Source organism: Asterias rubens, chromosome 10 (assembly GCF_902459465.1).
Source record: "Asterias rubens chromosome 10, eAstRub1.3, whole genome shotgun sequence".
In the NCBI taxonomy this organism is placed as follows: domain Eukaryota; kingdom Metazoa; phylum Echinodermata; class Asteroidea; order Forcipulatida; family Asteriidae; genus Asterias; species Asterias rubens.
In genome coordinates, this window is record NC_047071.1 from 15,694,482 (window position 1) to 15,705,388 (window position 10,907).

Sequence of the window (10,907 nt, forward strand, 5' to 3'; positions counted from 1 at the left end):
ATGGTCTCGAGGCTGGTTCCAAATGGTCGACCACAGTAGTCAACCAATGGTCGACCAGCCTGGGTTCGAGTCAAAATGGTCAACCTTTAGTTAACCATTGTGCACACTCGAACTTGCTCAAAATTGAAGCGGTAGATTGTGAATGAGATCAAGCAATTTACCAGACCTTATTCAAATTTAACTTGCTTATGGCTCATTCATACATGCTGCTTCTGGAGCCAAACCCATAACCATAGCCAAAAGCCAAAGCCAAAAGCCATAGCCATAAAGCCATAACCACGAGATTTAATAGACTGATAATTTTGAAAAATGGAGCAAACATCAACTTTTCTCTGGTTTACTCTTAGGAAGGTACTCTAAGCCATTCTCTCTTAGGTGCTCCTTGCTATGGTGGACAGCGGCACCATGGTCCAGCTGAAATTTACACAGCGCCCTCAGGGGTCGAAGCAGAGTCTAAAAAGAAGTCACAAAATTAAACCACACTTCCATATCAGAAGTTAGGACACTAGAATCAAGCATGTTCCCAATCACCGGATAGCGCCCTGTTTTTACTCAATACTGGGTGCGTTCGTTTAGCTTCCCTGGGTCTACCCCGGTGTGTGGCGTTTTTTTTTCCAGGACGAACGTGGGTAATTATCTGCACACGTTCGTCCTGGGAAAAAAAAAAGCCACACACCAGGGTCGACCCGGGGAAGCTAAACGAACGCACCCAATGTCAGGTCATGTATACCCCACGTTTAAACATGGCCATGTGATCTCCTCTTGACCAATCAGAATGGATAAACTTTATTTGTCAAGGCATATTCCAACATGGGTTTAAAACAAATTTGTTCAATGAAGCTTACCTCTTGTATTTCAGGATTTTTGTCCAGGATGGAGACAGAAATGGCGACTGATTCCACTGTGGATAGAGATGCATTTGTAGGCTGTGTTCGAATGACATACTCACTCAAATTGCTGTTAGATAGTTGCACCTGTGGTTAAAAAAAGAGAGACAAATACGACTTAAAGCCAAGTTTTTCCTTTTTTTGACATTAGTGAGACTTGGTATATATTTAACAAATTACAAAGACAAGTGGATTGGATCCTGGCGTCGTTGTCAAGTTCCCTCGCCAAAGTTTCAGGAAGATAACTTACAAAGTACCCAAGTATCACAGTTAAGAACAGGTTCCATGTTTTGTTTGTGAGGCCATCTTTGTTGCTCACAGAATGATCAAAGTGTTTAAACAAAATATTTATTGTTAGGCAGCCTGACAGACATATTTTGCAACCTACTTTTGGTAATTGACCCATAGTTTGTGATATCTGGGTTGTACTAGACCTCTCAATGAAAAAACAAAACCTCAAATAGATAGACTGTTGTGGCGTGTCATGGTTGAACGGTCTAATGCACCACACTCAAGTTCTTGTCATCAGTGTGTTTGTTTGAATCCTGTGAAAAAAAAAAAAAAATCAACTACAATGTATACTTGCCAGGGGTAAATGGTTACCTGTGAGGGCAGAGATGGTTCTTGTGTTTGTGTCTACAAATTTGGCAGCACAGGCTGTATACTCCCCAGGGAGCTGACAGTTGAGATGATTTTGGGAAATAAATTAATGGCCCACAAAAATGATAACTAGGATTTGAAACTTTGCATAGTTGTAGTCTGAAAAGTGACTAAGTAGCATCATTTGTAAATCTCTTTGAGTAGTCACGTGGTGGTTCCGAAAAAGAACCGGTGGTTGACAACTCAACGTTTCGATCAGTATGCTCCGATTGTCTTCAGGAGAATGCTGGACTCTGTTGCTAGATAATAGTGTAGAGACACGGGAAGGAGAGCCAGTGTAAACCTTTTGCAAGTTGAACAATGAGGGCGCACTTAGGATCCCTACAATTGTGATTGAATGCCATGAACAACAACAAATGATGGATTTGATCGCTATATACGAAGCCACTTATATTCTTACCTGTCTTGGTCGATGAAAGATGACATTGCTTTTGTACATACTCTTGGCCTGATGCCAAGTCCCGTCAATCACAACCAGATTGTAATATGATTGGCTGTCGGGAGGAAGGGGCGGGACTTCAGAGACGTCCACTGCCTCTGGTCCCGGGAATAAGACCAGGGTGTTGGGATCTTTGCATACTTCACATAGATCTGGATGACTGAGGATAAACAGAAAAAGTGCAAAGGAAGATTCAAAATCAGTTCCTCGAACACAAACTCATCAAATATCTAATTTCATTTCATTCCTTTAGATCAAGAATTGCAGTTGTAATAATGAACAACTGGAATTTTACATGCGGCTTTTTTCAGGCATAGACCTATCTACCACCATCATATCAGAATTTAAAGGCCTGGGTTTTGAGATGAACTTATGGGTTTTTGTGAGAGTGAGGACAAATCTTACAAAGTGAACAAGAGCTGGTTTGACGAACCTGTAAATCTGTAAAACAAATCTGTACCTGGTTTCTGAAAAGCGTCGACCACGAATGACACAGCACTTTCCATCCTGCAAACAGTTGAAGAGTATGGGTACAGTCCTCAAAGACCGGTTCTCTTCATTTGGGTGTTGAATCACATAGACCGATGTGGAGACTTTCAACTTGGTGTTTGGGAAGTATGGACAAAGGCACACTGTAGCTGGACGACTGAGAAGAAAGTCAATCAAAACAATTTTAGAATTATCACTGTACACCTTAAAGCCATTGGACCCTTTCGGTACAGAAACAAACAAAAAAGTTCACAGATTTACAAATAATTTACAGGGTTTACAGAAGGTGAAAGACTTCTCTTGAAATATTAGCCCATGAAATGCTTTACTTTTTGAGAAAACGGCAAAATAATATAAATTCTAGTTAGCGAGAATTACAGATTTTTTTTAAACACATGTCTTGACACTGCGAAACGTGCGGAAACAAGAGTGGGTTTTCTCCCGAATCCGATGACCGATTGAGCCTAAATTTTCACAGGTTTGTTGTTTTATATATAAGTTGTGATACACGAAGCGTGGGACTTGGACAATACTGTTTACCGAAAGTGTATAATGGCTTTAAGAAACGAAGTGGTAGATATGCTGAATGTGCAAGGATCAATAAATGGTAAAAAAAAAAAAAACAGCTGTAGGAGTTTATATTAGGCCTACATCAATTTAGATTACAAGAACCATGTACAATCTTTCACTTTGGGACATTTGTGATAATTATTGTACGAAAATGCATTTATGTAATTTAAAAAAAAAATTAGTTCAGACTCAGAGCTCTAGTTTCTTGGTCTAACAATGGCAATGCTATAAATACATTACAAGTGTTACATAGCCGATGTATCGTAATTAAAGTCTAATATAGTTGCAGGGTTAATTAATATAATGGGTTAATTAACCACACTGCTGATTGGCCCATGGAAAGGAAGTCACAATTTACACATAATACTTGCCACTGTGAAGTCCCCTAAAAATTGCCCGTAAAATAAACAGCCACTGCGTTTCAGAGATTCTGTCCCCCCTGCCCCGCCCCCCTTTGCCTATGGAAAATTAACACTGGCTCCAGAAGGAGGATGTTTCAAAAGAGGGCGCTATCACCGATAGTTTGAACACGGTTCTGAATCTGATCTGATCAAAATGGGGATGGTGGCAGGAGATTCTGTCCCCCCTGAGTCTGAGATTTGCACCGGTCCCCCAATATGACAACTGTGTACAAACTTTTTCTGAATCCTCCTCCTCAGTCCTTGTCTTATCTTAGAGAAATAATTAAGAAGGGACAAGATACTTACCCACACCGTTCGCACATCTTTCGTTTACTGGGTGGATCGGCTGGAGTTGCCGTCATGAAATCACTGCTAAAAACATTATTTTCCACACTTTCTTCTGCATTTTCAGGCAACACCTCAACTGAAGGGTTTGTTGGACATTTCCCATGAATTGTTGACGCATGTATCTTGTCCATTTTATTTCCAAAATACCTCAAAAGAGTCAAACGATTAACAAATATATGTAGCCGACACATGAATTTCTCTGAATTTGTTTTAACAAAAATATTGTTTTTCTTTTAGACTTCTCAAATGTTGTACAAGTTAAAAAGAGTCCACACGTAAAGGGCACAGACTACTAAAAAATCTTTATAATCTACCGCCCTCAAGAGTTGGTAAGGTCGTATCCGAATTGGCAGATACGGCTACGGCTAAGAACGTCCTGTACCTCAACGCTTGATGACCCGGAAATCTAGCCATAGCCGTTAATTAAGGCAGAAGTACTATAACAGTTAACAATGGTCATAGCCGTAGCCGAAAATTGTTATGGCTACGACTGTTGCTAACTCAGTTGAACTGTCTAAGTACGTCCTATACTTCAATGCATAATGATCCTGATAACTAGCCCTAGCCATAGCCGGTAATTTGGACCAGTGGATTTTGGAAACTGACTGAAATATCCCAATACCTTTAACAATGGTCGTAGCCGTAGCTAGCGGTAGTCGCAAACTGTTACAGCTTCGACTGTTGCTAACTGTGTTGCTAAGTTAGTCCTATACTTCAATGCATAATGAGTGACGCTGATAACTAGCCGTAGCCATAGCCGGTAATTTGGACCAGTGGATTTTGGAAACTGGGTGAACTATCCCAATACCCATTTCGACCCGGGAAATTAAATATTGAACAGTTTGTATTCTATCAAGGGCATATAATTATAAATTTCAGCCATACATGCATTTGACAACTAGTTGCATTTAGTGACAATTTAATGGTTACCAGTTTCTGCTAAGCAATATTTCGTCTGTTCTTGGCAAGTTTTCGTGCCTACAGGCTTAACTGTAGTCAAAACCAATCCCTCCTGAACCCTGTATAGCACGATACTCAAACCATTTAAATAAAAAGTTTGAATGCGAACAAAAATCCACTTAGTACTTTTCTTTTCAAGACGTACCATTTTTGGCAATTCGTTAAAGGGTTGCTTTTCACAACTTTGAAAGGGAGACTGGAGAAAAATACTTCATTTAGACACCCATATCTGTCAGTATCATTCAGTGGTCAATAAAGATGCTATCTTTTTGCACTATAGCTTTTGACAAGAGGCATCTTTTGAAGGAATTCAACAAAAAAATGTGTCTCATCCTTCATATAAAGTGTTGGAAGAGCATAAAAACTTAAACAATATGCCATTCACTAGCAAATGCTTGCGGTCAACATTATTCGAGGCCTGATAATAATCTGATACTGCATCACACAAAGTGCATGAAATCATTTTCTGAATTAGTCAAGGCTTGCGTTCATGAGGCGTTATTACGGGAGTTGTTTCTGTGCTGTTTATTACCGTGAAATGCACTACGAGTCACAGATTTGAGGTCTGAATTTAGCTAGCTCAACGGGTCACAAACATTTACTGTATTGTTTAACTAGTTATTAGGTTAATTAAAATCTTGCAATACTAACACTGGATAAATAACACAAAGTCTGCACACATATTTGCTCATCTGTAATTTAGCTTATGATCTTTTATTAACAACACGTTTCCCGACTGACCGTTGCATTCCTCTGTTAGAGAGATTCCCTTATCTGTCTGTTTGTTTCCCCTCCCCCTCGATTGATGGATCTATTCCCGACCCATCATCTTCTGGCGAGCCATCTTCTTCTTGGAGACTTTCTTGGTCTTCTTCTCGACCTCGTCGGGCTTGGGGACAATCTGCTCACGCTCGGACAGGATGACCTCAACGTGGCAGGGGGAGCTCATGTACGCTAGAGAGAAGAAAATTGATAATAAAATTATTTTATTTTAGGGTGGACAAAGACAGATTGACTGGAGAGGGTTTGAACCTTTGACTCACACAGGGTGAGAGTCATTACTAACGAAAAAGTTTGAAACTTGGATACAAATTCAAAAGTATGTTGAAATGATGCCATTTCTACTGTTTGGTATTCATCTCGGGTTATAGATTTCAAGGAGCTTTTGGAAACAGTATCCAAAGCACTAGAGAAGTAGACCAATGAGCAAGATTTCTTTATTTGTGGGAAAAAGTATTTTTCTGCTTTTCTTCACCAGGCCGACATAAAAGGACTGAATTCAGCCAAAGGTCTGAACAATCTCATCCGTGCTTACAGTTTCAATGCTACCAATTGAGCAATCTAGCCCTACTGTTGGTGGTCTTCCTAATTGTCAATAACTATGTTTGTATTGGGGGAAGGGGTTATTATTTGTTATATTAACAATACTTGAGGCCAAGAGGAGCGAAGACATTCCCCCCCGAAAAAAAAAATTTGTCACATCAACAATACCAAGTAAAGCTGACCTTACTTAAAAAAGTTTGAAGCCTCAGTTTCCCAATACTAGTTTTGCAACAGTGGATATTTGTTGGCAAACACCCTTCTTCAAGTTATTATTAACAACCTCACGCCAGTCCATAGTCCGTACATTTGAGCACAATGGCGTCAGTGCACTATCAACATAATGGAACTTCACTTGAGATTTGGGTTTAACAATTTGAAATCAGAATTTACAAAAGGCTCAACTTACGATTGATGCGACCATGAGCACGGTAGGTCCTACGTCTCATCTTGGGGGCAGCATTGACCTGAATGTGGTCAATCACTAACGAGTCCACATCAAGACCCTGAAGGCAAAGAGTGAGAAATGGTACAATAGTTTCATAAAAAATTTAAACAAATCTTTTAGTTCATTTAGTTATAGAGAGCAACTCAGATGGTCAAATCGTTATGCCATCAACTATTCGACGCGCAAATCTTTAGGAACAGATGTATGTACCTATTAGTAATATCTGAACCTGATAATGTAGTTTTTTTTTGCAGGAACAATCCACTACCATTGCACCAGGATAGGGGGATTTCTGATAGCTATAGTTTCAAAAAAATGATGTGGATATCGACATCCCATCTTCACATTGAAGTGAACTTTTCATTACTTTACGTTATATTTTTATATATATATTTATATCAGATTTCAATGTGTTGGAAAGTGAGAATTAAACTAGTTTACAAGTAATAATCTTTTTTTTTCAAAGCAGAGGTGAACAGCATACTGTTTGTCTTTGTAATCTCCTCAAAAACAAACTGAACACTCAGTTGCAACACATAGATTCTGGTTCTTCTCAGACGACCATTTCCTTCAAGAGTCTTGCAAGATTGTATCCAATCAACTAGTTTATACCTTAAGCTATCAAAAAGGAAAGGTGAGAGACCTAGCAACTTCAACACTGCCTAGTAAAAAATCCCCATTATAAAGACAACTGTTATAAAGAGGAACTGCTTCACAAATAGTACATTCTTAAGCCCTGAATCTTATTTCTGCTCTGTTTCGCTGTCTTCTTATAATAGTGTTCCTGTCATAAAGAGGTAATTTGGCCAGTCCCAGCGATTTTAGTCAAATGTAAGAACATTTTGGCATGCAAACTTAAGAATCTTACCTTGAACTCTGCATTGCTCTCAGCGTTCTTGAGAAGCTGCAGGAGGAAGTCAGCGCTCTTCTTGGGCCAACGTCCCTGGGTATGGTTCCATGCCTTTGCCTATCGATGGAAAATAAAGACCAAGGTAATCATTCACGAACATAATATTGACATAGAGAACATACTGCCATAAACCTGGTACATTGTTAAGTGAAAACAACTTTTGGCTTTAACATTTACTATACTTTTGCTTACACTCTGTTTATTTATATTTTTTTATTTCAAGAAATTTGCCAAACACAAGAACAGAAGGTCACTCAAGATGAGTACTACAAGGAAAGCAAAGAAAGGGTATAGGGAGATGAGTACTACAAGGAAAGCAAAAAAAGGGTATAGGGCATCAAGATAGTCAACCCTGTTATAAAAAGAGCTATTATAAAGTAATTGGAATTCACAATCCGAGAAACAATTCTGACGGTGAACGTTTATCATACTCATATTTTGGGGGATAAAAACTTAAATCTTTTTCCAAAACCACAACAACGTTACTTGGAAGTGAACCGATTCTCAAAATTACCTCTAACCAAGCAAGTTTTTATTGTTAGTAATTTTAAGGAGTGAATACCAAACATGTACCTTCCTCTTAACTGTTTCGATGACTAGCCATCAGCCACCAGATAGCTAGTCTCTTCACAAGCTCATAGCTTTTTTTCAATAAGGGTGGGTGATGTTTTAAGGGACAAGTTGCCTTGGATCGGTCGAGCTGGTCAATGAAAAGCGTTTGAAGCAGTTTGTTAAGAAATCAATATGGTTAGAAAGATGTTTTAAAAGAAGAAGATAATGTTCCACACAAACATGCCTCGAAATTGCACGCTTTACCATTTACCTTCCAAACTAAAACAGTCAGCCATTTTATGGAGTCAAAAACTTGACTCCACATAATGGCGTGCCATGTAAGTTTTTGTCGGATAAGGAAAATCATGCAATTTTTGAGGCGTGCTTGTGTGGATCATTATATTCTACTTTTAAAGTGACTCCCTTATCATACGCATTTTACAACAAAAGGTTTCAAATGCTTTTCATGGACCAACTCGCCCGATCCTAGGCAACGTGTCCCTTTAAGGTAAAGATACAATCAAGCTTTGGTGGTTACCGTACCTGTGCCTTGCGACCGACTCCACCATTAAACCTCCTGAAGGGTACACACTGCTTCTTCTTGATCACGTCATTCAGGAAGCGTGTTGCTTTGCGCAGATGCATGTGCTTAATGACTGCAGCTGTCTCCCGCGTGTTCTGAAATGCAAATAACATAATACATTAGAAGCTTTTACGACTAACTGATTTCAGCTTCGAACCACAAAATAACACTATTATGGACAGCAATGTGGACAGTAACAATATTATTATATATATCTGGTATTGAAACTAAATATGCCTCATAAGTGAACTTAATCACAGTAGCTGGCAACCTTGAGTTCTGTTAACTAAAGGGTGCTTGCTATGTGAACCAGAAACACAGGGGATAACCCTGTAAAATGAGAAGGTCCCTCTTTGGATCTTACTGTTCTGTTTACATACCTTGAAGTGAACACGAAGGTAGGAGCCACGTGCCTTGCATGCTGGAAAAAAGAAGGAGAGATATCACAATTATTATATCCTTTTTGAGGTGATTCGTAAGATTCCAAATGAAATCGTTCCTGGAGCAACTCTGTCTTAGAGTCAGAGAAAAAAAATGAAAACAAATTGACACCTTATTGACTGGAAATACAAAGCATTTATGGCCCAGTAAAAAATTGAGTAACAACAAGCCCCTGGATCAAGCCAATGGTATTTCCCCCCCCCCAAAAAAAAATTAACTGGCTTTTGTTTAGTGGACAACTTTTTTTTCTTCTTTTCTTTTTTTAGGGGGGGGGGGGGGAGAATGTCGAAGTACTTGAATAAAACTTACACTTTGTGGCATTATCAGGCTCCTGCGAGTAACGCGTCATATTGTCAGCACCTGTTCAAGAAAAACCCACAAATATAATTATTGACAAATTTTGCAATTTATAATTAGAAAGCGAAGCAAACATGTCGTTATCAGAAGAGAATTCCTCATTGGCTGAAGAGCTAATTGGCTGCACTCTTTACGACATAATAAAACAAAAATCAATGATTGACAACAAACACCTCTAAATTAGTGTATTTTTTTCTGGTGCATAGAATATGTACCCGAAAAAGCTGACTTTCAAATTCATTTTGAGACTTCATAATAAAGCAGCAGGAGAGGAGAGTGAAGATTGTCCAAATCAAAAATATGAAAGTTTTTTTCAAAAGCCTTTTGAACAAGTCAAGCAACAGAGTTGTCAACGTATTTTAACGGATTTACACAATCACAAGTTGCACTGCTTGTTTGTACTGTAGCATCGACATTCCATTCACGAATGCGCAGTCATTCTGTAAAGTTTTCCTCAACCTGTGATTATGCAAATCAATAAAATGCCTAGCCCCACTTGTCCACACCATTTCCTCTTGCAGCTAAAAAATAACCAAAAATTAAAAAATTCTGGCGCCTCCCCTACAGGCCCACAGCTCAGCAGGCCAATGACGTCATGCTGATTGGCATATTCCAAGATGGCTGCGCCGAGTACGAATCGAGGAAATAAGAGTCGGAGAAAGGTAGCAAAGTTATTGTTAAAATTTTGATCTGTTTCACTATTCAATACACACAAAGCAAGCTAAGAGTTAGGTGAACACATTCAGCCGGTTTATACTGCCGGGTGGCTCGTATGGGGAGGCGCCAGCATTTTTGGTTATTTCTTAGCTGCATAAGGAAATGGTATGGATGGATGTGTCATTGTGTGGCTAAGGATTCAGCTAGCCTTGGCCACACAAGTGGGGCTATTATTAAATGCCCTCAATGAACCAACATGGCATCGAGTCTGCAAGCATATATTGGCTTTTTTTTTTACGCCCATTCCCCATTCGTCAAGATGTACGCGAGGGGTGTTCCAATCCACACGGTTTTCAAGGAAACTTCGATTCACAATTGATTATTGAATTTTGTGCAGACAAAAATGATCACAAGCGAGATCAATTCAAGACCCTCCATTCTCAATCCCACGACATGTTGAGTTGAGGGCGAATTGCACAGAGGGAAGGCACAATGAAAAAACCCAAAAGGAAACAACAAAATAAGCCGTGAAACATTGGGAATGACTGAAATAATGCTTCATGCACCTAACATTCAATATTGTAACAACAATCTTACAGTAACTCGCCCTGCCTATGCATGTTTACGTGGGCCAACGTTGAATACGCTAACGTTAAATAGTGACAATGTTCAACAGTCAAAATAAGTAACAAAACCCAAATATTCTACGGACAAATTTGTATCAAACTAACTAGTGAACATTGATTTTACATTCACATTCAAAGAAAATAGATTAGAGGTTCGGAATTTATTGGATGAAATGGATTTTAATTTACTAGATATCAACGTTTCCGTACCTTTACAGGTAGACACTGTGTAAGAGACCGATCAACCTCGTTTATAGGT

At 39.1% G+C, this 10,907-nt stretch overlaps 2 protein-coding genes across 2 annotated transcripts; both read right to left on the bottom strand.

The window, feature by feature from the left end:
- Positions 1-55: 55 nt before the first annotated feature.
- LOC117295933 (DTW domain-containing protein 2-like) lies at positions 56-5,333 on the bottom strand. The gene is made up of 5 exons (XM_033778735.1): positions 3,753-5,333; positions 2,447-2,632; positions 1,948-2,146; positions 846-974; positions 56-453 (listed from the first exon to the last, which is right to left on the bottom strand). The coding sequence occupies exons 1-5, from the start codon at positions 3,983-3,985 to the stop codon at positions 322-324; spliced, it is 879 nt and encodes a 292-aa protein (XP_033634626.1). The 5' UTR covers positions 3,986-5,333; the 3' UTR covers positions 56-321.
- A 109-nt stretch (positions 5,334-5,442) lies between these two features.
- Positions 5,443-10,907, bottom strand: LOC117295934 (60S ribosomal protein L17-like). Its single transcript, XM_033778736.1, has 7 exons — positions 10,859-10,907; positions 9,318-9,368; positions 8,948-8,988; positions 8,528-8,662; positions 7,391-7,489; positions 6,484-6,580; positions 5,443-5,708 (listed from the first exon to the last, which is right to left on the bottom strand). The coding sequence occupies exons 2-7, from the start codon at positions 9,355-9,357 to the stop codon at positions 5,566-5,568; spliced, it is 555 nt and encodes a 184-aa protein (XP_033634627.1). The 5' UTR covers positions 9,358-9,368; positions 10,859-10,907; the 3' UTR covers positions 5,443-5,565.

What these genes read in the sequence shown, in the direction of transcription:
- LOC117295933 (XM_033778735.1), bottom strand. Translation starts at nt 3,985, where the DNA reads ATGTGTCGGCTACATATATTTGTTAATCGTTTGACTCTTTTGAGGTAT. An exon ending in AAGATGTGCGAACGGTGTGG is followed by an intron (nt 2,633 to 3,752) that starts GTAAGTATCTTG and finishes CTTTCTTCTCAG; the next exon opens with TCGTCCAGCTACAGTGTGCC. An exon ending in CGACGCTTTTCAGAAACCAG is followed by an intron (nt 2,147 to 2,446) that starts GTACAGATTTGT and finishes GTTTATCCTCAG; the next exon opens with TCATCCAGATCTATGTGAAG.
- LOC117295934 (XM_033778736.1), bottom strand. Translation starts at nt 9,357, where the DNA reads ATGACGCGTTACTCGCAGGAGCCTGATAATGCCACAAAGT. An exon ending in GCCTGATAATGCCACAAAGT is followed by an intron (nt 8,989 to 9,317) that starts GTAAGTTTTATT and finishes TCTTTTTTCCAG; the next exon opens with CATGCAAGGCACGTGGCTCC. An exon ending in TGCTCATGGTCGCATCAATC is followed by an intron (nt 5,709 to 6,483) that starts GTAAGTTGAGCC and finishes TCTTCTCTCTAG; the next exon opens with CGTACATGAGCTCCCCCTGC.